The sequence below is a fragment of the Phyllobates terribilis genome, unplaced genomic scaffold (genome assembly GCF_046119375.1).
Source record: "Phyllobates terribilis strain yellow unplaced genomic scaffold, ASM4611937v1 Scaffold_3__8_contigs__length_932513732, whole genome shotgun sequence".
Lineage (NCBI taxonomy): Eukaryota > Metazoa > Chordata > Amphibia > Anura > Dendrobatidae > Phyllobates > Phyllobates terribilis.
This window is the reverse complement of record NW_027362763.1, coordinates 400,952,648-400,980,515: the sequence shown is the minus strand read 5'-3', so window position 1 is coordinate 400,980,515 and position 27,868 is coordinate 400,952,648. Positions and strand designations below refer to the sequence as shown.

Sequence of the window (27,868 nt, the reverse complement as noted above, 5' to 3'; positions counted from 1 at the left end):
ATGCACAGTGCTTGTTTAGAATTGTGTATTGTAAGGCGGCGGTGTTCACACCGTGCAGTAACTGAGGCAGTGACCCAAGCAAGTCCAACATAAACAGCTTTATTCAGCAACTCACGGGTAAACAGGACAGTCCTCCGATTCGCAGCCGGGTCACATGAGTCCTTAAACAACGGTTGCCGTGGGCAACGACCGCGCCGGGCCACTCAGAGCCTGACGGGTGCAGAGCCTTCCCAGGCGTGGGTTCAGCTACTCACAGGCCCGCCGAGCTTTCCTGCTATGTTTCTCGCAGGTCCCAACACTGAACAACACTACTCCTTAATGCAGGGTTTTTAAAGGACCTGTGGCAAGAGCCACTGGAAAACCCGGGTTGGAGGGAGGAGGCCGCCCCACTGCCTCCTGTGGCCTCCTCCAAGAAATGAAGGCCCTGCCGGGTTTTACTTAATCTGCCTTAGCCAGATAGCCTAACCAGGTCAATGCTCACCTTCATTCCTGCATTGCAGCCGCAGGTGAGTTTGTGACTGCAAAGCACTCCAATGGATTTAATAGGTCTCTGTACACATTCTGGGGGATATATACCGTCCCTCGTATACGATCCCGGCAAGGGCGTACATAGAAATCATGGGGCCCCATAGCAGAAGCTCTAATTGGGCCCCCCCCTCCCACAAAAAATAAATAAATATTTGTCTGTGTCACAGAAGAGCAGATCTCACAACTTTCCATCCTTTACACAGTAATTTTCCTCCTGCTGAAGTCCTAGATTCCTCTTTCATTGCCTCATAAAGTATTATGCCAACAAAAGTGCCCCCCAAACACAGTATGATACCCACATGGTGCATTCCTCCACATTAGCCTCCACATGCACAGTATAATGACCCTATTGTACCCAACTTCAACTCTCAAGGCAAAGTATGGTGACCCCAACACAGTTTGATCCCCAAACTGTGACCCCCAAAGCTCTCCATACACTATAATGTGCCTACATACAGTATAATGGCCCGCACGAGCCCTCCAAACAGTATAATGGACCCCACACAACCCTTCACACTGTATAATTGCTTTCATGAAAAAATTGGAGTACAACACAGCAAAACTTGCTTGCATATAAATAACAATGTTTTATTAAATAAAACACACAGTGTAGATAGAATACGTACAAGGAGATAGTGCCGGATGGTGTGTTACATCACGGTGGGATAAAATTTACAATTTATGAATTCATAGCACTAAGGGACAATCCAATTGCACAATGCCCATACAGGTCATATTATTAATCTTAAGCTGTGAGCCCACCAACATCAGGGCTACAAGCTGAAAAAATGCGTGCAAAAGGTGGCCAAAAATGTTAGTTAATTAGAGAAGTCCACCCTCCCCTGCAGCCACCACAAAAACAACAGTGGTGAACACAATGAAAAAGGGTTGTCATCTATGGTTCATACAGACCCACACATCAGAAAATCAGTGGTGGGACAAGGAGAGGTAACCTGATACCCACCAATGAAGTACCACTCGTCACAGGAGGCGAATGGGAGTGAAATCAGGAATGCCCAACGTACGTGGTACTTCATTGGTGGGTATCAGGTTACCTAGCTGCTGCTAGGTGTTCTGTTACTACTGCTCACTGAACGGGGTTTTTTACTCCACTGCCAAATAGGTTACAATGATTGACATGGAATTATATCGCCAATATTCTTCACACAGGGGTGGGAGATTTTCCCAAGGGGCCACATGAGAGACCATGACTGTTATGGAGGCCAAACCAATAGGCTGAAATTAATTAAGCTCAATATTAATGTTAACATATTAATTATAATTATTTGTTTACATTAATTGTATGACTTAATATTGAGAACAAATAAGTATGCTGACACCCCCCTATATACAATATGAGCCCCGACATAGCCCCCTACATACAGTATGAGCCCCACATTGCCCTCTACATACAGTATGAGCCCCCATATAATCCCCCCTATATACAGTGTAAGCCCCACATAGCTCCCTATATACAGTATGAGTCCCCATATAGCCTCCTAGATACAGTATGAGCCCCATATTTCTCCCTAGATACAGTATGAGGCCGCACATACCTCGCTATATACAGTATGAGGACACACGTAGCTCCCAGTATCCAGTATTAGGCCGCACATAGCTGCCTATATCCAGTATGAAGCCACGCATAGCTCCCAATATCCAGTATGAGTCCGCATGTAGCTCCCTATATCCAGTATGAGACCACACGTAACTCCCTATATCCAGTATGAGGCCGCATGTTTCTCCCTATATCCAGTATGAGGCCGCACATAGCTCCCTATATATAGTATGAGGCTGCATGTAGCTCCCTAGATACAGAATGAGGCCGCACATATCTCCCTATATCCAGTATGAGGCCGCACATAGCTCCCTAGATACAGCATGAGGCCTCATGTAGCTCCCTAGATACAGTATGAGGCCGCACGTAGCTCCCTAGATACAGTATGAGGCCGCACATAGCTCCCTAAATACAGTAGACACATGCAGTCACACAGGCACAGTCACACATGCAATCAGACACAAGCAGGCACACACACACACAATCATGCACATGCAGTCGCACACGCAGTCATGTACAGTATACACATTCAGACTTGCACATATACGGGTCGCAGAAATGTGCACACACACAAACATATACAGACATATACAAAGACACATACAGACATAAACATAATTGAAGACATACAGAAAAATACATATAAACAGATATATCACAGACATACATAGATAAACACAATCATACATACACACAGGGAGTATTTTTACATTGATAAACAGTCACTCGCCTTCCCCGGCTTGTCTCCTGTCCAGCTACTCTCCGGTGGAAGCAGCAGTGGAGGGCGCAGTGCGAAACTTCACTGTAGCAGACACATAGCCGCGGACAGGGCAGCGTCTACTAGCTGTGACTCGGCCGGGCCAGCTCAAGTTTAAAGGTGCAGTGCTGGTCCGGCCGAAGAAGAAGCAGGTGGCCCTGCACGGCGGCTGGGGGAGCGGCCTGGGGCCCAGCCCGCCAGGATATGTGCACCGCATCGGTGGCACACAAAACATTATAGTGAGGGCAATCTGGCCATGAGTTTCCCCGAAGCCTCGGGCAGTAGCCCAGATTGCCCTCATTATAATCCAACTATGAATGTAACGCAAAGCAATTTGTGCACCACTAATGAAGTGTGCAGGGTTCCAGGTACAGTACATTATGCCAGTGTGACATTCCCTCATGAAGGCTCTTCATTGACCTTACACTGCAACTCTCAAAGGCTATCATGATGCAGAACAAGATGGCAGTGGAGACAGGAATGGATGTCCATCCTTTTAAATAATGAGTCCCACTTTTGTCTTGGTTCCAATGATTTCCAGAGATTGGTCTGGAAACCATGAGGGCAAAAGCATAAAGAGGCCTTCACGAAGGAATGTCATAATGGTCATACTCCCGGGATTATGGTGTAGGATGGCATAATGTATAGTAGCCTGACCCCGCTACATTGATTTAGTCATAGATCCTGTGGTTTGTCCGTTTTTCAAACTTGTCCCAGTAGCCATTTTTCAACATGACAATGCGAAGCCGCATGTTGCTCGTACTACTGTGAACAACCTGTCTGGCCTAAACGTACTACCATGGCCTGCAGAGTCTCCAAACTTGTCTCCCATCAAGGATATCTCGGATATCATTGGTTGGAAATTGCAAAGGGAGCTGCCAGCAGTGGATCTTGATTATTTTAATGCCAAAGTGCATTCAGCGTGGCAGAACATTCCTCAGATAACCATTAATAACCTCATTAATAGCATGCCAAATTGTGTAATAGATGAGTGTATTTTTTGTGTTTGGTGCTCATGACGCGCCCCCTGGGCCTGCGCTGCTGCTGCTGTGCAGGGGGAATACCCGGAGCCGGATCGCTGGGGGTTGTAGTTCTCCGTGTGGCGGTGACCCGGTCCGTGCCCAGGGTGGTCAAACCAGTGGCAGTCTAAATGTTGTAATAAGTGTCCGACTACGCCACCCGTGGATTGCGGTCAGTGGGGACCGCCGCTGCGCTGCTGACCGCTGAGGCTGATGTTGGTTGCGCAGCCGAGTATGGGATAACTCCCCACGGGAGGAGTATTGCCTCAGGGCAGCTAATGTGAGAGAGATGATGGGAGTGATGGTGTGAGCGTCCCAGTACTTATGGTGCTGGTGCGGCGAGGAATCACAGAGACGTGCAGTTGCAGTTTTCAAAGCTTTACTCACGGTTGTTATTCTGGTCACTTGTGCACATGAGGGACCGCCTGAGCTGTGCTGCGTTCACCAGGCAAGGGACTCGGTCAACTCCCAGGCAATTCCAGAGTGTGGTTCAGAGCTCCCCTCTCTTCCTTTCTACTGGCCGTCCCCACCAGGGACCCACCTTTGTCCAGCTTCCTCGGGCCTTCTGTTGGCGAAACCTCTCTCCGGTTTCCCTGACCCTATACGGTATGCCTTTCTAGTAGGTGTAGTGAGGGGTCGCACCAAGATGTGGTCACAACCTCCGGTTTTGGCTGAGGATTAGTCGCCTCCACCAATTCGGGTTCCGGTACCCCGTTCTGCCAACCCTTCACCCTGTATCTCCTGGGCATATGGGGTTCCTTCTGCCTTCGTGTCTCTGGGCCTTTCTCTGTGTTCCTTGCTTCCTTTCTCCTCTGTTCCAGTTCCTTTCCTACTTTCCTTTCTGTTCCTTCTTCTCTCTCTCTCTGTCAGGCTCCAGCCTCCTGACAAGGCCTGCCTGCAGAGCAGAGCCCATGCAGGGGCTCTGCTTCCTGTCTTCTCCTCAGACTGTCTCCACTGAACTGAACTGGACTGAACTCGACCCTGTTCTAAGATGGTGCCCACCTTTTATACCTTCTTCTGACACCCGAGCCCAGGTGACTAGCAACCAATGGGCTCCTGCCTATGCCCAGAGACCTACCCCTATCTGCTCCTACACCACTGGGTATTCCACCCCTCTCCCCACTCCAGCCAGGAACAGAAGCTGTCGTGCGTGCACTCTGTCTAGTGGGAGCACCGTTGGTCTGTTCCTCGGAAATGGGGTGTGTGTGGTGCATGCAGCTTACTGAGTCCTGGTCCACACTCCATCCTTACCCGGGAGTGGAATATCACACCTCTGGACTGAGGTGCAATACCCCTGTAGCAGCCGAGCCCTCGGGGTGCTACATTCCCCCCTGGTAAATCACAGCACGTCCTCGGGCTGGAAAAGAATAAAACAATTTTCAACATACAAAATTTTTAGAATGCATTCGTATATAAGACAATAACTTTTCACTCATCCCTTTATGGGAGGTATTCTTCTCTTTTTAACGTTACTGGTACTCCTTTTCATAAAACATCTTGCTAATGCCACTGGAACTCTTTTAGCATATAAAACATCACATAAAACATTTGTATTATTATTCTAGCAGCATATAAAACTTTTCAATATAAAACATTTTCAAGACAGATTCTTGAGTTCTGGCCGCTGTGCAACTTGCGACCAGGTAAAGGTGCAACAGTCCATTTAATCCGTGTTGAGGTAGACGTTGCGGTTTTTGTATAAAACCAGTAGGGGGCGCTTTAAGAAGCGCAACTATTTACAAGGGATTGGCCGCTCTCAGTCCTCGGCCAGTGGGGATAATGGAGTGGCTGCTCACAGTACTCAGCCTGGTTAGGGATTGAGGGGGTTAACTTGCACACGGGTAACAGTCCTTTAACTATTCCACACGAGTCCCAACGGGGACCACACTTCACTCAGCAACAGTTCTTGTACCCTGACGGGTAACTATATACAGTTCCATTTTACCGTTTACTGGTAACGGTGTCCTTCTCGCTCTTCCGGGTAATCTTCTGGTCCGTCCGGATCCTCAGTGTATTCCGTGTCTGGGCGGTACTGCAGTTCCTCCTCTGTGAGCCGGTGAACGTGGAGGGCGTACAGTCCCTTTGCGCCCTTGTGCCGGGTGTAGGTGACCACGTCGCCGGGGTACAGGTCACGTCCGTGATGTCCCTCTGGCAGGTGGCTTTCAACGTCCCTTCTAGTGACAAAGACGTCGGTGTCAGCCTCCGGGTCTCTGACGAAGCCCCAGCCATGCTCCAGCTGGAACTTGACTACGGTCCCGGTGGCTCTGGGTCCGCGGATGGCGTGGGTGTCTTGTCGGGCCCTCCTCTTTTGCTCCGCGCTCCTGGCCTGGAGTCGCTGCTCCCTGATGCTCCTCTGCCGCCGCTCTCTTTCATAGGTGGCTAGCTGCTGACGGCAGCACTCCAGGCGCTGGGCTTCTTCCGCCCGGGTCTCCTGGGTGAAGCCCATGAGGTTCTCGCCAGTGGGGTCCCATGCAAACTGGGCATCCTCCGGCAGGGGTGGAGCGATGTTGGCGGGCTCCGGGGCCGGGATCAAAGGCTCACTCAGGGGTCGCTCTTTCCGGAGACGGGGGTTGGCGAACTCCGGCGGCCATTCAAAGGGTAGCCCATCCGGGCTGGTATATTGGGCATACAGGTCCGCGCCCAAGGGTGGCACTGTGGGCTTCGGATGGGTGGCAGCGCCCGGGGGCACTCGGCCTTGCGACCAGGCCGGTGGTCGCTTGTTGGTCGCGCCCGGGGGTGGCACCGCCAAGGTAGGGGGCGCTGGTGAGGCAGCGGCGCCCGGGTGTGCTGGGTCTTGCGTCCTGGCCCGTGACGTCTCACGCTGTACGGCGCCAGGGTTCAGAGGGCACAGCGCGGGGCGGGGCGTGACGACGGTGCTTGCTGCCTGAGGCCTAGCTGGTGGCGGTGGAGGCGTGGTGTCAGGTATGGTCCCCGGGGCTTCGGGTCCCGCAACGGAGGGTGAGGGCAGGCTGGTGTTCCCCGGGCTTGGGGTGGTGGCGTCCCCATTACCTGCCTCGGTCTCCGTGGCCTCCTCCGCGGCGTCATCTGCAGCTGCCGGTCCCTCTTCTCCGCGCCCAGTGGTAAGCGCGCTGCCCGGTTCCGGCGGGGTCCTCTGCTGGTCACCTCCGTGCTGCCGGGCCATCTCCTCTCTCCACCCGGCAAACACATCCCGCTGCGCCCGGACCATTCTTCTATTCAGATCTTCCAGCGCTGCGCGCGCACGATCCGGGTCTCTAGGCAGTTGGGCCAGCAGTTCTGTCAGGCTGCAGGGTGGCTCCGCTTGCAGCAGGCTGCGGGCCAGGGTGCTGGTGGAGTTTTCTACTCCCTCCATCTCCGGGTGCAGCAGGTCCAGACTGATCCAGGCCGCACCCAGCCCCTCAGTTTTCTTTCCTATCCGCCCCCATGGGGGTTGGTCTTGGGAGCATCTGCTGACAATCACCTTCAGGGGCAGCCCCCCCACATTGATGGACATCTCCATTGCTGCATTCATGGCTGGTGGGGGTGGGCTCCCTCTTTGGCGCCACTCTGGGACCTGGCCCACGATGGGAGGTGGCTTCCTGCTGTCCTTTGGTGCGCACATAATGGCGTCCGCTCTGCCAGGGCGGGAAAAACGGATGAAGATGGCGGGAAACGGTCCAAAATGGCGTCTGATGGCAGGAATCAGCTCCGGATGGCGGGAATCGGCTCCGGACAGCGGGAAACTTCTGGAAATGGCGGGAGACTTCTTTTTAAGGTACATGTGCAGTTTTCTTCAGGCACGCAATACCCGCTTGTGGCGGGTTGGTAATGATCCTGCCGACTACGCCAAAGTTGACGCGCCCCCTGGGCCTGCGCTGCTGCTGCTGTGCAGGGGGAATACCCGGAGCCGGATCGCTGGGGGTTGTAGTTCTCCGTGTGGCGGTGACCCGGTCCGTGCCCAGGGTGGTCAAACCAGTGGCAGTCTAAATGTTGTAATAAGTATCCGACTACGCCACCCGTGGATTGCGGTCAGTGGGGACCGCCGCTGCGCTGCCGACCGCTGAGGCTGATGTTGGTTGCGCAGCCGAGTATGGGATAACTCCCCACGGGAGGAGTATTGCCTCAGGGCAGCTAATGTGAGAGAGATGATGGGAGCGATGGTGTGAGCGTCCCAGTACTTATGGTGCTGGTGCGGCGAGGAATCACAGAGACGTGCAGTTGCAGTTTTCAAAGCTTTACTCACGGTTGTTATTCTGGTCACTTGTGCACATGAGGGACCGCCTGAGCCGTGCTGCGTTCACCAGGCAAGGGACTCGGTCAACTCCCAGGCAATTCCAGAGTGTGGTTCAGAGCTCCCCTCTCTTCCTTTCTACTGGCCGTCCCCACCAGGGACCCACCTTTGTCCAGCTTCCTCGGGCCTTCTGTTGGCGAAACCTCTCTCCGGTTTCCCTGACCCTATACGGTATGCCTTTCTAGTAGGTGTAGTGAGGGGTCGCACCAAGATGTGGTCACAACCTCCGGTTTTGGCTGAGGATTAGTCGCCTCCGCCAATTCGGGTTCCGGTACCCCGTTCTGCCAACCCTTCACCCTGTATCTCCTGGGCATATGGGGTTCCTTCTGCCTTCGTGTCTCTGGGCCTTTCTCTGTGTTCCTTGCTTCCTTTCTCCTCTGTTCCAGTTCCTTTCCTACTTTCCTTTCTGTTCCTTCTTCTCTCTCTCTCTGTCAGGCTCCAGCCTCCTGACAAGGCCTGCCTGCAGAGCAGAGCCCATGCAGGGGCTCTGCTTCCTGTCTTTTCCTCAGACTGTCTCCACTGAACTGAACTGGACTGGACTGAACTCGACCCTGTTCTAAGATGGTGCCCACCTTTTATACCTTCTTCTGACACCCGAGCCCAGGTGACTAGCAACCAATGGGCTCCTGCCTATGCCCAGAGACCTACCCCTATCTGCTCCTACATCACTGGGTATTCCACCCCCCTCCCCACTCCAGCCAGGAACAGAAGCTGTCGTGCGTGCACTCTGTCTAGTGGGAGCACCGTTGGTCTGTTCCTCGGAAATGGGGTGTGTGTGGTGCATGCAGCTTACTGAGTCCTGGTCCACACTCCATCCTTACCCGGGAGTGGAATATCACACCTCTGGACTGAGGTGCAATACCCCTGTAGCAGCCGAGCCCTCGGGGTGCTACACTCATACTTTATACAAAATATTGGGAGGTGTTTTAAAAAGTTTGTTTCTATTTTTTCAAAATTTGCATATCATTAGCATGTCTATTGATTTTTGTAACTTCACCACTTTTTCTTCTTTGTGTTGCAATTTCAATGATGAAATATAATTTTGTATAAAGTACTTTGCAGCTTTATTATTCATTACATTACATATCTGATGAGATTAAGTTTATTGAAAGAACGGTAACCATTTAATCTATATGTGGTGTTAATGCTATGGCTGGTTGATATAAACTCAAGAATGACACAGGACCCTAGAAAATTTTTGCATTATAGTTTTTACTGGCCCCAACATTGGAAATACAATTTGCATCTTGTTACTTTTAATTTTTTCTGTGTCCAAAAACTTTCTTCTTTTTTTTTTTCCTTCTACTTCTGAAATGTGCTATTTAACAATTAATATTTGTGGAGTTAATTGTCTCTGCTTTTGTTTTCTTATGGATATTATGCATGTGATCACATAACTATATGCCACAATTTGGGCTTCTGTTGTATAATTTATTATATATTGGATAATAATTAAAATCACTACTAGTATAGAAGACGCTGTACATTCTTAGGAGAACTTCCTATAATCCACACGGGCTTTCAGTTTCATTTCTTGGTGAAAAATATTTCTTGGTGAACACTCTAACTGGGGAGGGGCACTGATTTTTAGAGGAAAGACATACAGGTTTTGCAGCATTCACGTATTCAGTGGAAAGGCTCGAGAAATGGAAGGGAGACGACAATCAGATCAACAGAAAGAAATGGCCACACGACCAAAAGAGCTGAGAAGCAGGGGAGGCTCTGCTCGTAGTTCAGCTCAATCAGGAAATGCTGCAAAAATGAAGAAAGTGGACATGAGAGGTGATGGACCTTCAGGTGGTAGGAAAACCCCACAGGAAGAAAGGAGCAAGAATTATCCTACAGAAGAGAACAATCATCCAACTATAAAATCAACCAGAAAACAAAGAGACACACAAGCAAAGAAAGACAAAGATAAAGAAACATCACCTGGAGGTAATAACATGACTGCCCAACTTACAGTCAAGTATGGATATAACAGATATAGTGAAATTACACATGACAGAGCTAAGGATAAATCCTCAATCATCAAACAGCTAGACAGGCCACAACAATTAAGATATGCTAAATGTAAATCCCTTGATGAAATATGTGAAAATGGACAACCCCAAGAAAAAATGGCTTCGGGGAAAAAAGTGTGCGATAAAAGAAGTAAAGAAGAACAAAATAATAATTCAACCTTAGACAAGGGAAATACAGAGCCCAAAGGATGTGATCTGAAAACTGCTAGTTCAAGAACTCCGAGGAGAATGAAGGATTTACTTAATGGAAAATTGAGATTGAAGATGGAAGATATTTCAAAAGCAGCAGAGAAAGTCAATAAGGTTGTAAACACGATACTGAAATCTAAAGAATTCCAAAGTGATCCTCTGTTTAAGGGCATAGAGAAACTGTCCACTGGAAGCTACTACGAGCACGTCAAGGTAAGATACAGATGTTAAAACCTATTTTTAAAAGTCAGATGAAACCGGTTTCTAGCAGAAACATATAACAGGATGCTGGATTTCTGCATTGTAGAAATAGTTTATTACATGTAACTAACCTATTCCACCGTCAGATGATACATGAGGCTCATATATATCACAAATACAGTCAATACAGAAATTAAAATAAATCTTGAAAATATAGATTTACCAAAATAAATATAATAGTAAATGTAATGCAGCATTTTATGGTAGAGACAAGATTAACAAAATCCAAGTCTTCTTTTTTTTAACTATTAAGTATTATTTGTGAATATTTAACCCCTTCCTCCCAGCCCCAAACATGTAGTATACTATAAAATCAGGGGTATAACTATAGTAAGTGTAGGTGTTGCAGTAGCACACAGACACAAGCCTAGAAGGGCTCAAAAGCTCCTTTTGGACCTTAGGAGAAGTCCAGTTTTTTAAGACCCATGATAGTTGTGTCACGGGTGTGTCGCCACGAAGATCGTCACGATTACACAGCCTGACTTCTCGCAGCTGAGTTTTTGATGCTTTGTGTTTTTCGGCAGTGAGGGAGTTAACTCTCTCTCTCTCTGTGCTAGACGAGCCTCGCCCAGCTGCAATCAATGCTGCTGTAGTGGGACTCCTTCAAATGCCTGCCGGTCTGTTGGGGAAGTGTCGGTGAAAGCATTTCATGCAGACTAACAGAGCGGATCGTGGAATTTGGAGTTTAAGAGCTAAGTGTATTTGGAGCGTTTTTTCCCTTCCTCGCTTTATCATTTATCTCCTTTCCCGTTGGTGTTCCCTCTGTTGTAGTTGTGTAGTTTTTGTATGCAAGGTGGTTTTGGTTTTACCCTTGTACTGTCTCGTTCGTCTAAGTACTGAGTGTGGGCATATTATTACCTGTCCCCTTTTGTTGTGATCAGGGGTCCTTCTCAGGACTAGATTACTTAGGTGCAGGGATCCTCAGGAGGTAGGGGTTATGCTGGCGGCCTGGACCTCTGTACCTTTAACAGTACCTCCAGGTAGAGGGATTAGTCAGGGCCCCAGCTTAGGGTCAACTTAGGCCCCCTACCTCCAGTACACAGAGACAGCGTGACATTTTCACCGACCACTTAGATTTTCTCCAGCTACCATGGATCCAGTAGCCGGTCTAGCTCGGCAGTTGCAGAGTTTGTCCATGGAGCTGGCGGACGTTAGGTCCAAGGTTTTGTATCCTCAGGAGCAAGCCGGACCAGAACCTAAAGTAGCTCTCCCTGACAGGTTCACTGGGGGGCGGGACAAGTTTTTTGTTTTCCGGGAGGCATGCAAGTTGTACTTTCGGCTGCGGCCTCGGTCATCGGGGAGTGAAGAACAAAGGGTGGGAATTGTCATCTCGCTCCTACAAGGGGACCCACAATATTGGGCGTTCTCTCTTCCCCCGGGCTCCCCGGCTCTTCAGTCAGTGGATAGGTTTTTTGCTGCTCTGGGCCTTGTATATGATGACCCGGATCGGATCTCCCTTGCTGAATCTAAGTTACGTAGGATCCGGCAGGGAGATCGTCCGGCGGAGGAATTCTGTTCGGAGTTCCGTAGGTGGGCCACTGACACCCAGTGGAATGACCCGGCTCTTAGGAGCCAGTTTTGTCAAGGTTTATCCGACAAATTACAGGATGTGTTGGCACAGTATGACTCTCCCGCATCACTGGAAGCCGCTATGGCCCTTGCTATTCGCATTGACAGACGGCTTCGGGAGAGGTGCGGGATAACTCCACCCCCTGTGATGACTCCACCTCCTACAAGGTCCCCTCATATGGTGGTTCCCCTGGTCAGTCCAGAGGAGCCTATGCAATTAGGAGGGACATCATTTCGGGGGAGGGGACCGGTGGTGCGCCATAAGACAGGAAGGTGTTTCTTCTGCGGGAGAAAGGGACATTTTATTGGGGGGTGTCCATCCCGTCCCTTGCAGAGTGAAGAGCCGTCGGAAAACTGTTGATCCCAGGTTGTGTGGTGGACGGCAATCTGGGAGTAGGTATTTCGTCCCTAGGTTCGTCTCAGTTTCTCGTACCGGCGGAGGTGGTGGTGGGTACGAGAACTGAGAGGATATCTGTTCTTCTGGATAGTGGGGCTGGGGCTAATCTGGTGGACGCTCGGTTTGCCCGGGTTCAAGGTATGCGTTTGAGTGAGTTGGCTAAACCCATCCCCATATTCTCGATCGATGCCAGGCCTCTCGGTCAGGGAAGTTTTTTGCAAGCTGTGCATAACGTAAAACTTCAAGTGGGGGCGATACATAAAGAACTGTTGTCTTGCTACGTGTTGGAGGGTCTTCCCACTCCTATAGTGTTGGGCCTTCCTTGGTTAACTAAGCATAACCCGGTTATTAATTGGCAATCCAGAGAGATAAGCCAATGGAGTAAATTCTGTAATAAAAACTGCATGAATACGGTCATCGGTGCGGTTACTCCTAGGGTCTTACCTCCATTTCTGGCGGACTTTGAGGATGTATTCTCGGAGAAAGGGTGTCAGGAACTACCTCCTCATCGCGAGTATGACTGTTCTGTAAAACTGCTCCCTGAGGCCAAGTTACCTAAAGCTAGGTTGTATAACCTTTCTGGTCCTGAGAGGCAGGCCATGAAGGATTATATTTCAGAAAGTCTGGCTAAGGGGCATATTAGACCTTCATCTTCACCGGTGGCCGCGGGGTTCTTCTTTGTTAAGAAGAAAGATGGAGGCCTACGCCCTTGCCTGGATTTCCGTGAACTTAATCGGATTACGGTCCGAGATCCGTATCCGCTCCCACTTATTCCCGATCTCTTTAATCAGATCGTGGGCGCCAAATGGTTCTCTAAGTTGGATCTCAGGGGGGCGTACAATCTGATTAGGATGAAGGAGGGGGATGAGTGGAAGACGGCGTTTAACACTCCGGAGGGGCATTATGAGAACCTTGTCATGCCATTCGGTCTGACTAATGCCCCGGCGGTGTTCCAACACTTTGTTAATGACATTTTTCGCCGCCTGGTGGGACAGTTTGTTGTCATATATCTGGATGATATCTTAATTTACTCGCCGGATCTGGTGTCTCATCAGGAGCACGTTAGGCAGGTGTTACAGATCTTGCGGGATAATAAACTGTATGCCAAATGGGAAAAGTGTGTGTTCGCCGTACAGGAACTCCAGTTTTTAGGCTTCCTATGGACCAGGCTTCGTATGGACCCTGGGAAAGTGCGGGCAGTTCTTGAGTGGGATCGGCCAGAGAATCTTAAGGCACTACAACGTTTCCTGGGGTTTGCTAATTATTACCGGAAGTTCATTCGTAATTTCTCGTCCATGGTTAAGCCTCTCACAGACATGACTAAAAAGGGGACGGATTTTTCTAGGTGGTCTGACAAGGCTTGTCAAGCATTCTCCTCCTTGAAAAAATGTTTTGCCTCGGCACCCATACTCATTCAACCTGATGCGTCACAGCCATTCATTGTAGAGGTAGACGCTTCCGAGGTAGGGGTGGGAGCAGTATTGTCACAAGGTTCGTCCCCTGGTAAGTGGCGTCCGTGCGCTTTTTTCTCTAAAAAATTGTCGTCCGCTGAGAGGAATTACGATGTCGGCAATAGGGAACTCTTGGCCATTAAGTTAGCTTTTGAGGAGTGGCACCATTTTTTAGAGGGGGCAGTCCATCCGGTCACAGTCATCACCGATCACAAGAACCTGCTATATCTGGAGTCCGCGAAACGTCTGAATCCCAGACAAGCTAGGTGGTCATTGTTTTTTACCAGGTTTAATTTTGTCGTTACATATCGTCCTGGGTCAAAAAATGTAAAGGCGGATGCCTTATCTCGTAGTTTCCCTGGGGCCGGGAATACGGACGACCCGATTCCTATCCTTCAGGAGGGGGTGGTGGTTTCGGCAGTATGCTCTGAGCTTGAGGAGGAGGTATTGGAGGCTCAGGGGGACGCCCCTGTTGGACCTCCGGGGAGACTTTGTTCCAGATCAGTTGCGACAAAAGGTGATCGAGGCACACCATAACTCAGTTTTTGCAGGACACCCGGGGAGTAAAGCAACTGTGGATCTCCTCTCGCGTCGCTTTTGGTGGCCTAACTTACATAAGGAGGTGGTAACTTTTGTCGCGTCCTGTGGGGTTTGTGCGCGCTCTAAGACCTCACATACCCGTCCGTCTGGGGCCCTCTTACCTTTGAAGATCCCGGAGCGTCCTTGGACTCATCTGTCTATGGACTTTATTACGGACCTCCCTCCGTCTTCGGGTAAAACGGTCATACTCGTTGTAGTGGACAGGTTCAGCAAGATGGCACATTTTATCGCTCTTCCTAATGCTAAAACTCTTGCGCAGGTGTTCATTGGGGAGATTGTGAGGCTTCACGGGGTACCCTCCGAGGTGGTGTCAGATCGGGGGTCTCAGTTTGTGTCCAAATTCTGGAAGGCGTTTTGTACAAGGCGGGGGATGCATTTATCGTTCTCATCGGCTTTTCATCCTCAGACCAATGGTCAGACGGAACGTATGAACCAGAGCTTGGAGACATATCTCCGGTGTTTTGTGTCAGAGAACCAGGAGGACTGGGCTTCTTTCTTACCTCTGGCAGAGTTTGCTCTTAATAATAGGCGGAGCGAGTCCACTGGTAAGTCCCCGTTTTTTGGGGCATATGGTTTTCACCCCCAGTTTTGTATTTTCAGTAGGGGGGGCTCTTCGGGGGTTCCTGAGGAGGAACGATTTTCCTCATCACTCGCTTCAGTATGGAGAGGGGTGCTGAAGAATCTGAATACTATGGGGAACCGATACAAACGTATGGCTGATAGGAGGAGAGAGTCTGGTCCGGACCTAAGTGTGAACGATCGGGTATGGTTGTCTACCAGGAATATAAAACTTAAGGTTCCCTCCTGGAAACTGGGTCCCAGGTTCATCGGGCCGTACAGGATCAGTTCTATAATTAATCCGGTGGCATTCCGTCTTGACCTCCCCCCTACGTTTAAAATTCACAACGTGTTCCACAGATCGTTGCTTAAGAGGTATGTGGCGCCGGTGGTACCGTCACCTTTACCTCCCCCTCCAGTGGTGGTCAATGGTAACTTGGAGTTCCAGGTATCGAGGGTCATCGATTCACGCTTTAATCGCCGGTCCCTTCAGTACCTGGTTCATTGGAAGGGGTATGGTCCTGAGGAGAGGATGTGGGTTCCTGCGTCGGATATTAATGCAGACCGATTAGTTCGGGCCTTCCACATGACTCACCCGGATAAACCTGGCCCTGAGGGTCCGGAGGCCCCTCGTAGAAGGGGGGGTACTGTCACGGGTGTGTCGCCACGAAGATCGTCACGATTACACAGCCTGACTTCTCGCAGCTGAGTTTTTGGTGCTTTGTGTTTTTCGGCAGTGAGGGAGTTAACTCTCTCTCTCTCTCTCTGCTAGATGAGGTCCAGCCTCGCCCAGCTGCAATCAATGCTGCTGTAGTGGGACTCCTTCAAATGCCTGCCGGTCTGTTGGGGAAGTGTCGGTGAAAGCATTTCATGCAGACTAACAGAGCGGATCGTGGTATTTGGAGTTTAAGAGCTAAGTGTATTTGGAGCGTTTTTTCCCTTCCTCGCTTTATCATTTATCTCCTTTCCCGTTGGTGTTCCCTCTGTTGTAGTTGTGTAGTTTTTGTATGCAAGGTGGTTTTGGTTTTACCCTTGTACTGTCTCGTTCGTCTGAGTACTGAATGTGGGCATATTATTACCTGTCCCCTTTTGTTGTGAGCAGGGGTCCTTCTCAGGACTAGATTACTTAGGTGCAGGGATCCTCAGGAGGTAGGGGTTACGCTGGCGGCCTGGACCTCTGTACCTTTAACAGTACCTCCAGGTAGAGGGATTAGTCAGGGCCCCAGCTTAGGGTCAGCTTAGGCCCCCTACCTCCAGTACACAGAGACAGCGTGACAAGTTGGGGGCCTTGTTGGAGATTTTCAATTGTGGCCCACATGCTTCAAGTTATGCTACTGTATTGAAGCTATGAAGCTGTGTGGTGTATAGGCTATAGGGTAAGATTTGGGAGGGGGGAATGAGGGGGTGGAGGTGAAGCAGCGATTAGGGAAGTCTATGGCTGAATCAGTAGCAGGTAGGAGGAGACCATGGGCTGAATGAGCAGCAGTCAGCAAAGTGTATAGGATAGTATTCAAATGGATGTAGGGGCTAGAAGATGGTCATGGTCAGGAAAATCTATGAGCTGAATGAGTGACAGGCAGGGAGTTAAAGGGCAAAAAACATGGAGGTTAAAGACGATCTATCACCTGCACACATACTAGGATCTAGCAGAGTAAGGAGACTAAATGTATAAAAAATGTGCTAAATCACTTTTGGAAAAATGACTGTGAATAAAGGAATTATGAGAGAATCACATTCATGGGAGCGGCCATCTTGAGGTTGGCAGTTCAGCGTGCTGTATTCTAATTACAGGCTGGTTGCTAAGCAGCGCCTGAGGCTACAGAGTAAAGCACAACAAGTATTACCCGTATCCGATTACTCTCTGGTAATCTGGTAAACCAGTTTATATGAGCGTGGTCATTTATAAAAGTCCACATTTATAGTAACACAGAAAGTGTATATAGATGGATATGTTATATAAGATCTTCTGGCTAACACGGTCCAAGTGTGTTTATATATATATGTGTGTACTGTATACATAGCTTCCTACCGTCCCGGATACAGAGGGACAGTCCCGGTTTTGAGACTGTGCCCCGCTGCCCTGACCATGAACTATTTGTCCCTCACTGCAATGAGAAGCAAAAACCACGCCCCTCTATCTTCAGGCCACGCCTCCTCATACCCCCCACCTATGAGCAAACAGCGCTTGTGTCCCTCCTGTGAGTGAGGTAATTGCAATCAGCAGCCGGAGCGCTGTGTGCCTGCAAAAGAGGAGACAAGTGGTGATCCAGCACTAGTATTTTCTCCTCAGGGTCCCCGTGTGCCTGCAGTAGACACAGGAGGGAAGAAGCAGAAACACAGGGGGGCTCAGGGGATGAAGCACACAGGCACTGCTGCTGGGGGTGACATTAGGGGATGACATGGTCGCCTGCCTTGCTGCTGGGTCCTAGCACACCCAGTTCAGCTCTGCTAGTAACTTCTCTCTGTAACTGCAGCTCTTAGGGAGACTCGGGTACAGGGCGCAGTGGGAAATGTGCGAAACCACCAAAGATATTTTTTTTATGACCTTTCTGTGACCAAATCCTGTGAAATGTATGTGTGTACATGTCTATATATATATCCCCCCCATAATTTTAATTCAGTTTATTAAAGTGGTTGTCCAGGCTTGAGGTTAATGTCAGACTTTTGAATCCTCACAGCGCTTGCGCTGCGCACTGAGCGGATTCTCCAATGTTGGGAGCGGTTTGAATACTCCCGGTCACATTCCAACTAGACGTGTCCGGCCTCGCTCAATACACTTGCAATGAGTGAAGCTTCACCTATCCATTCAGCACGCGATCACTTGTATGCAAATCACAACCTTGTGGTCACATGACCGTCCGCTCCTGACACTGGAGCATCCTCGCAGTGCGGGCGCTGTGAGTATTCAAAAGTCTGACATTAACCTCAAGCCTGGACAACCCCTTTAAGACAACAAATACATTTCATTATATATTAAATATATTAAAAGGATTGTTCACTATCTGGGCAACCCTTTTTAAAATAAAGTAGCCCCCCGTGTAAAATAAAAATACCCTAAACTCACCTCTCTGACTGGCACAGCTCCAGTGATGTCAGAGCTAGGTTTCTTGGGGCTCAGGTGACGTTATGCCATGTGAGCCATGCAGCCAATCAGCAGCTGCTATTACGCTGCCGCACTCTCACTATTTTGATTTACCCAAGGTTCAGACAAAGGAAGTGAGAGTGCAGCGGTCTAATAGCAGCTGCTAATTGGCTGAAGGGCTCACGTAGTATAACGTCACATGAGACCTGGTGCCAACAATGCTGCAATATTGCGAGCACCGAAGGTGAGCACAAACTGTTTTTATTTTACAAGGTGGCATATAGTAATTGAGAAGGGGTTGTCTGAGTAGTGTATAATTCCTTTAAGGCTATGTGCCCACGAGGCAGAAATGCTCAGGATTTTTTCCTGAGCGTTTCTGCATCTCCCTGGCAGAAAAAAACGCATGCGGATTGTACATGCGGATTGTACATGCGGATTGTACATGCGTTTTCCTGCCAGGGACATGCGGAAATGGAGCGTTATCACTGACATTTCCGCATGCGGATTGACAAGCGCTTTCCAAGTGATTAGCATCACTTGGAAAGTGCTTGACAACTTGGTCACACTATATAAATCCATGCAAACTGCATGGATTTATATAGTGTGACCCGAGAGAGTGGTAAAAATAAAAAAATAAATGTATACTTACCCTCCAATGGCCCCCGTGTCCTGCTTTACACTCCGTTCTCCCTTGCCGACAGCTGTGGATTGAAAGACCTGCCGACGTCAGCGTCGCGTGACCCGTCACATGACTGACGTCAGCGCAGGTCCTTCAATCCATTGCAAAGTGCCGGGAAGCAAGGAGGAGCGCACCGCGGGCCGCCGGAAGGTAAATATACATTTATTTTTTATTTTATTCTTTTTTTACAGATTTTTTAATGGTACTTGGGTGTGGATGAGACTCTCCTCTCCTCTACACCCGGGTACCATCCGCACATTAGAACGCTTGGATTACGCATCTACATATACAGTGATGCGTAATCCATGCGGTCTAATGCAAGTCAATGGCAGCGAAGACACAGCACTTCCGCAAAATAATTGGTAGTGCTGGGTTTTTTCCGCAATGATAATCCGCAGCGGAAATTTCTGCAGCATGTGCACAGCACATGCGGATTATCATTGGGGAACATTGCTGCCCTTCTACCATGCGTTTCCGCAGCATTTCCGCAGCTGCAAAAACGCTGCATAAACGCATTAAAAATGCATCGTGGGCACACAGCCTTTACTCTACTGCCCAGCATCCACTTGTCTCTCCACACCCAATGTCATATCGGACAGGAAAGTGTACTTCAACATTAGGGCTGCGTTCACAAGTTCGTATGTTCTCTCATGTGACACAATCGGGCCAATTATGCTAATGACATTCAGATGAAACTCTGATCCGAGTGTCATCTTAGTGCGCTCTGATTCTCTTGCATGCAAGAATCGCAGCACAGGTGCGGACAAGACAGAGAAAATAATTTCTCCATCTTCTCCATTGCTGGTGATACGCCCCCTGGACCGTGGGGTACTCGGTGCCGGGCCAGTCATTGCTAGGGGAGATGTCACAGTGGCGGTGACCCAGTCCGTGACCCAGGGCGGTCAGTAAAAAGGAGATATTTACAGGGGGATTAAAGTTCTTATATACAGTTCATGACGCCACCTGTGGTATGCGGCTATATGGAGCCGCCTCTGCGGAGCAGGTCCTCTGGAGCTGATGTCAGTGCAGCAGAGTTGGTTTAGCTCTCCACAGGTAGAGCTTAGCTCCAGGGCAGTGTAGATGCTAAAGATGTTGTGGTGTAGTGCAGGGGGTGATGGCGCAGCAATAGAGACAGTGGTGTGCAGTCCTCAGGATTTACTCACAGTTGTTAAGTTCCTCAGGTTATACTGTCCAGACTACGACTTCCCACGTCGCGCTGCGTTCACCAGGCAGGGGTTCAGCAAACTCCCAGGTGTTTCAAGAGTGCCTGACAGGACCCCGTTCTATATGACCTTCTCAGCCTTCTTTCTGCACTGGCCCTCACCCTTCTTGCCCTGCGCCTCACCAAACAATGTCCCAAGCCGGTATCCTAGGATCTTTCTGGGCAACCTGGAGTTCCCCGGATACTATGTGGTTACCTTTTTGGCGACTTGAGTGCGGATGTGGCAACTGCACCCTGAAAGTAGAGAAGCCTCCGGTTTCCAGTTGAACCTTGTAATTCTCACTGGTCAGGGGCCAGTCCCCTCTGCGGCTTGATCCATCCACCGCCTGGCAGATTCGGGCGTACGGGTGGCCTCCAGCACTGCCCGTACCCCTGGGATCCCTTTCACGTTCCTGGAGCCTTTCTCCTGCTCCTCTCTCCTTCCTCCTATCCTTCTCAGTCTTGGGCCTCTCTGCTAGGCCCTCCTCCCGAGCAGAGCTCCTGCTCCCACTACTTCTGCTCTCAGACTGCCTTGTCTTTCCAAGATGTTTCCCTCTTTTATATCACTTCTAACAAGTGCTCCCCTGATCTACGTCCTCCACCCACACCAACTACATGGTTCCCCCTCTCTTGGTTCCCCCCACTCCAGCCAGGGACAGGGCTCAGCAGGAAGCGCGACACATCTTGCCCCTCAAGCTGGTCTGGAGTAGTGTAGTGTTGGATGCAGGTGTTAGGGTCCCGGGCAGCACTCAATCCTTACCTGAGAGTGACATACCACACCTCTGGGTGAGACGCAGTACCTCTGTGGCGACTGAACCCGCAGGGGCGCCACACTTGTGTCCGTGGTAATTGGACTGCACTCGGATGACATCTAAGTGCAGTCCGATGTTTCACTCGCACCCATAGACTTCGGTGGGTGCGCATGTTCCGAATATTGGATGCGCTCACAGCATACCCCGAATCGGCATGAGAAAAAACTGCAGATTTGTGCAAGCCATAGTATAACATTGGGCCGAGTGCTATCTGATAAAACATCGGATAGCACTCGGGCGTTTAGTACGCTAGTGTGAGCGAACCCTTATATTTATAAAAAGGCTTGTGTGTTTTTTGCAGGCTTAGACACTTTGTGCTCTGTCTGGCCTCAGCTTCGGCAGTGTCCACCTTTTTGAGGTCAGATAAAGCACAAAGTTACTCTGTCTGCCTCGTTAAGGTCAATAGCCCGGTTACACGTTGTGCTATTATCCTATTTTTCAGGGCTTCAGACAGAAGCCCTTATGGAGAGACTGACGTGTGGCAAAAACACAATATGAACATAGCCTTAACATGACAGGTACACGCTCCTTTAAGGCCAAAATCGTACAAAGAATAATAACATGATCTTGATTAATTGGGGCAATTAAAAGGGTTATCAGGGACTTTTGTATATTTTTTCTTATGGGGCTAAGAATTTACAGGCAGGAAGTTGCTAACTACCTGCCTGTTCTGCCCAGCACCGATTCCTGCCGACAGAGTGGTCATGGACCTCTCCTGCTGATGATTCTGCGGCTTCATTTGACCTCACTGTTAAGAGAGTTGAGGGTAATGCATCTCAAGATTTCAGCAGACATGCAGAACAATAAGTTGACTGTGATCTCTGATTGCTTGTATTGACCAAAAGCACAATATTTTAAAAGAAATGTTATCTAATAGAGTGGACCTGTCATGTATTGTGCAGCTTTTACATAAAGCAGATCTGTCACCTAAATCTGCACTAAAATAAAAAATTTTAGTTTAAAATATTCTTATTTAAAAGTAACACAAACAAGTTTGCATTTATGTTTTAAGTCATTATTTGTTGGAAATATTTATTTTTCCTGTTTTTAATTGTTTATAAAACAATGTGATCGGCAATGCAGAATGGATGTGGTTGGGGGAGTGGATAGGGGAGTGGTTAAAAAATTGCTGCTGCCCTCTTTCTCTTTTTTAAAAGTTGAGAGGTATGCTGTATATATCATAATACAGTACAGATATGCGTATTAATTTGCATATATTTTTACATTTGTGCCAGGGGTGTACAAAGAAATCATAGGGTCCTAAAGCCAAAGTTCGATTTGCCCCTCCCCTACAACGCCAATAAAAATATACAAAATTGGCATGGTCAAAGCATATAGGTGCATTTTCAGGGCGTACCTCCCAACTTTAAAAGACAGGTAGGGGGGATATGTATTGCAGCAAGTACACAGAAATAGTGCGCCTACTGTGCAGTGTTAGTATTGTCAGCATTTATAGTATAGATACAATCACAGTGCTCAAACCCAAACTGAGTGTTCAACGCTAGGCTTGTAGAGGGCTTTCCAAAGGAAATCCCTCCAACAGTCCACTGTTAAACACTAAATCACCAGCACAGGATTCAGCTGATCTGTGCCTTGGCAGGAACTAAGACAGTGCAAATACTGTACATGCTGAATGCTTCTGACAGGTCTAGAGACTGACTAATGCATTGTGTAACGGGTCCGGGTGGCGGAACCTCTGAGCTACTATACAAGGGGGCGGCCCTTGTAAGGGAGCGGGTGGCAGTCTCTGGGTGAACGGACAGGGAGTTACGGCAAGTGATCAGGGCAGTCTCTGGGTAAGGGGTAGGTACGACCTGTGATGGCAGAGCCTCCGGGTAGGCTAGCAGGCAGATGGTAGATGTGTGCTCCCAGGTGAGCAAGCGAGAGTCTCTGGAATAGCAGGTGGTCACGGCACGTGACGGCGGAACCTCCGGGCTGGCAGGCAGGTAGGTAACGGAGAAGCGCTCCCAGGTGAGCGGGCAAGAGTCTCTGGAATAGCTGGTGGTCACCGCACGTGACAACAGGACCTCCGGGCTGGCAAGCAGGCAGGTAACGGAGATGCGCTCCCAGGTGAGCGGGCAAGAGTCTCTGAGATAGCTGGTGGTCACAGCACGTGACAACGGAGCCTCCGGGCTGGCAAGCAGGCAGATAACGGAGAAGCGCTCCCAGGTGAGCGGGCAAGCTGGTCCATAGACAGACTGACCGGAGTAGTAAGGCAGACCGTCGGACCTCAGGCAAGCAGGCAGGTAGCTGATATGCGCTCCCAGGTGAGCGGGCAGGCTGGTCCTTTAGACAGACTGACAGGAGTAGTAAGGCAGACCGTCGGACCTCAGACTGGCAGACAGGTAACAAGTATTCAGGCAGGAATCAGGCAGGTAACTGGCAGGTAACTAGCAGGAAACTGGCAGGAAACTGGCAGGTAACTGGCAACGGGACCTGAGGGCTGAAGCACAGGTGAGACACAGGTGCAAACAACATTGCTCGGGCACCTCCATTTTGGAGGAGGTGCCTTAAATATGATGAAGTCCTCCGGCCATTGGCCGGGGACTCCTTAGGACGGCGCGCGCGGCCCCTTTAAGAGGAGGGGAGCGCGCGCGCGCGCGCCCTAAGCACAGGGGCCGGGAAGGAGCGCGCGCTGAGAGCAGAGCGGGAGGAGGACGCCGGGAAGGAGCGCGCGCTGACAGCAGAGCGGGGAGAGGACGCCGGGCACGGAGCAGAGCGGTGAGGGGAGCAGCGTCCCTGCCTAGCAGAGGGCAGGGACGCCAGCGCAACACATTGACTGTTGTGCTACTCATGAGCGCTCAGCCCTAGACTAGTAGAGGGAATTCCTGTACCAGCCCAACGCTGAGCACTAATTAATGTAACAAGGATAGGTTAGAAATATGAGATTTGTGGGAATCCCACACTTAACTTCCCCATGATCAGCTAATATCTGCTCCAGCAGCATCCGGATGTAAGCAATTTATGGAGCAGAACATCACAGCATTGTATATTAGTGGCCACTCCAAGTGCTGCAGTTTATATCCCATTTGCTTGTCTGGGTTACACATATTCTCTTCATACCACTACAGCACAGAATTCAGAGTGAATCGGAGAGGAGCAGGGAAAGGTCATTAACCCCTTCGCGACCAGATGATTTTCCATTTTTGCGCTTTACTTTTTTTTTTACTCTTCTTCCAAGAGGCATATCTTTTTTATTTTTGTGTCAACATGGCTGCACAAGAGCTTATTTTTTGCTGGAGAAGTGATTCTTACCAAACAATAAATGCAGTAAAAACAAAACCCAAATTAAAATTGTGGAAGTGCAAGGGTTTTTTTGTTGTTTTTTTGTTGCAATTTTACCGCATTTGGAAATTTTTACATATTAGAATTACTTGTTCGACAAAAAACAAGCCCTCATGAGTTATAATTTTGAATGATACCATTCATTTTACTATATAACATTAAAAAACAGAGAAATTTCAAGCTTTGTGAAAAAACAAACTCAGTTTCTCCATTGTTTGGGGGTTTTGCTTTTGCAAAAAACATTTTTGGTTATTGAAACTATTTTCTGAGACCCATAACTTTTTTATTCTTTCATCAATGGAACTGTGAGAGCTTGATTTCTGAATGCCAAGCTGATGGTTTTACTTATACCATTTTGAAGTCCATGTGATGTTTTGATTTCTATTTATTGCATTTTTTGTGGGGAGTCTGATGACCGAAAAACTGTAATTTTGCGTTTTCAATTCTTTTTTCCTTTTTGCCATTTAACATACAGTTTAAATAATTATATATACTGAACAAAAATCTAAACGCAACACGTTTTTGTTCCAATTTTTCATGAGCTGAACACAAAGATCTAGGACTTTTTCTCTCAAATATTGTTCACAAATTTGTCTTAATCTGTGTTAGTGAGTACTTCTTCTTTGCCGAGATAATCCATCCACCTCACAGGTGTGGCAGATCAAGATGCTGATTATACAGCATGATTATTGCACAGGTTCACACGATGCGTTTTTCATGCGTTTCCGCGGCGTTTTTGCAGTTGCGTAAACGCCGCGGAAAAGCATGAAAAACGCATGGTAGAAGGGCAGCAATGTTCCCCAATTGAAATCCGCATGTGCTGTGCCCATGATGCGGATTTTTCCGCAGCGTAAACGCTGCGGTCAAAAATCCGCAGCATGTCAATTAATTTTGCGGAAACGCTGCTCTTTTGCCGTTATTGACTTGCATTAGACCACATGGAATCCGCATCACTGTATATGTTGATGCGCTTTTCATGCGGTCTAATGTGCGGATGGTACCCGGGTGTGGAGGAGAGGACTCTCATCCAGACCCAGGTACCATTAAAAAAAAAAGAATAAAATAAAAAATATATATATTCTCACCTTCTGACGGCCCGCGCAGCGCTCCTGCCGGCTTCCCGCGCACTTCGCGGTTGAATGAAGGACCTTCGCTGATGTCAGAGTCATGTGACGGGTCACGTGACGCTGACGTCGGAAGGTCCTACAGTCTTCACTGCCGGCAGCCGGGACCGATGAAGCAGGACACCGGGGGCCATCAGAGGGTAAAGTATAGATTTATTTTTTATTTTTTGACATTCACACACTATATAAATCCATGCTGTTTGCATGGATTTATATAGTGTGACCAAGTTGACAAGCACTTTCCAAGTGATGCTAAAATCGCTTGGGAAGCGCTTGTCAACCCACATGCGGAAATGAAAGTGAAGACCGCTTCATTTCCGCATGTCCCTGGCAGGAAACCGCATGTACAATCCGCATGCGTTTTTTCCTGCCAGAGAGATGCAGAAACGCTCAGGAAAAAATCCTGAGCATTTCTGCATCGTGTGCACATACCCTTAGACTGGCCACAATAAAAGGCCACTCTAAAATGTGCAGTTTTACAGTATTGGGATGGCCCGGAGAGGGGGGGGACTAGTCAGTATCTGGTGTGACCAACATTTGCCTCACGCAGTGCAACACATCTCCTTTGCATAGTGTTAATCAGGTTGTTGATTGTGGCCTGAGGAATGTTGGTCCACTCCTTTTGAATGGCTGTGTGAAGTTGCAGGATATTGGCAGGAACCTGAAACACTGTTGTATACACCAATCCAGAGCATCCCAAACATGCTCAATGGGTGACTTGTCCGGTGAGTATGCTGGCCATGCAAGAACTTCCCACATTTATTGAACAAGAGTGGAGCAACATTCCACAGGCCACAATCAACAACCTGATCAACTATGTGTGAATGAGATGTGTTACACTGCGTCACACCAGATACTGACTGGTTTTCTGACACCCCCGGAGAACCCAAATGCTGTAAAACTGCACATTTTAGAGTGGCCTTTTATTGTGGCCAGCCTAAGGCACACCTGTGCAATAATCTGGATATGCCACACCTGTAAAGTGGAAGGATTATCTCGGCAAAGGATTTGTGCTCACTAACACAGATCTGAGCAAGCTGCACCTCCTGCTGGTACAGTTCATGAGCCCACGCCACATCACCCCTGGCTAAAGGGGTTGTCTCAACATCATTATTAGTTATTATTTTTATCTTATTACAATTTTCTCAATTCTCAAGAACAAGGGGTTTTCAAATTATGTTGTTTACTGCGCTTCTTCATGCAGTATAGATGAGTGGCTGAGCATGCGCAGTGCTTACAAGCTCCTATTATAAGCACTGATCTAAAGCTGGCAGGATCGCTGGAGCACACACAATCAAGCTAGTGTCCCTGCGCGTCTACAATGCTGCTGCAGCACTGGAGAGAGCTGAGCTTTAAAACAGCATGAAGATGTAACAACATTTTTCAAAGTGTATGGCTATCTGATCCCTGAGATTTGTTCAGTACTGTTTGCAATGGGAGAGGGTCATTGATAAAACATTAATTAAGCAAAAAGGAAATGATTGCAATCAGAACATTGTCATCATCCCACCATAGATTGACAAGGCAAATGTAAAGAGACATAAATATGGTCTCAATGCTCTGTGATTGAGGGAATCTTGTTACAGTATTTCATGAAAAATATGATTTAATTATTAGAACTTTTCCACGAGAAGTAGTCACCACATTGAAGAGAGTATTGTAGCATATAGTTTCAAAGACTATATATGCCTTAGTCTGCCTTCAAAAATCTGACATTGATGGTCAGAACTCAGAGGTATGGACTGACCATGGCTGCTCAGTTCAGGTCAGTAGACACACGGTCAGTTTGGGCATCCCAGTCTGTACTCGGGCCATGAATATCGGATGTGTGAAGCCAGTTTTATTCAGATATTGCTTTTTCCTATGACCTGACAATAATCATTATTTCATTCACAGATATCAAAGCCAAATGAATTTGACATCATGTTAGAAATCTCAGTTCCATCTTACAATACAATTCTTCTGACAAACTTTGACAAGACAGGGCCTTTCTACACATTGGCCTTTAAAGGTCGAAGTCCGTCATCCATGGAGGAATATATTGAGGAAGGAAATATTTCAGCCAGTAAAATTATGAAAAAATTCAGAGATCTTATTAAGCAAATAATTGCCAAGCCAGGTAAGTGAGGTCTCAGTGATGTATTTCTGTATAATCACTGGTAATCATAGGATCTTTACGTTATATAGTAACGAAGAGATTAAAAGGGTTTCAGCATATCTCCCAACTTTTGAAGAACAGAAAGAGAGACAAATCAAACTTTGTCCACACCCCAATCCATGCCCATTTACCATTATCTTTCTCCCCCGGCAGGAGGAGTTGTCAGAGGAGCGCTGGCAGTGAGTGAAATTGTGTGTCTTCAGGCTTCTGAATTCTCACAGTGCATGCATTGCACACTTTTGGGATTCTCCCTTGCACAAGTATGTGATTTGTATACTTCTGGCCACATTCTGACTACACTTGTCCGGCCTCGCTCAATTCATTTTTATTGAGCGAGGCCACGCATGTCTAGTCGGCATGTGACTGCATG

The 27,868-nt window shown here is 48.5% G+C and overlaps 1 protein-coding gene across 1 annotated transcript in view; it reads left to right on the top strand.

Moving 5' to 3' along the window:
* Positions 1-9,611: 9,611 nt before the first annotated feature.
* The window catches only part of LOC141259479 (cyclic GMP-AMP synthase-like), a 45,510-nt gene continuing 27,253 nt past the window's right edge, over positions 9,612-27,868 (top strand). The window contains exons 1-2 of the mRNA XM_073675563.1: positions 9,612-10,534; positions 27,237-27,459. Coding sequence (XP_073531664.1) covers positions 9,758-10,534; positions 27,237-27,459 — 1,000 coding nt within the window. The 5' untranslated portion in view covers positions 9,612-9,757. The remainder of the gene's footprint in view (positions 10,535-27,236; positions 27,460-27,868) is intronic.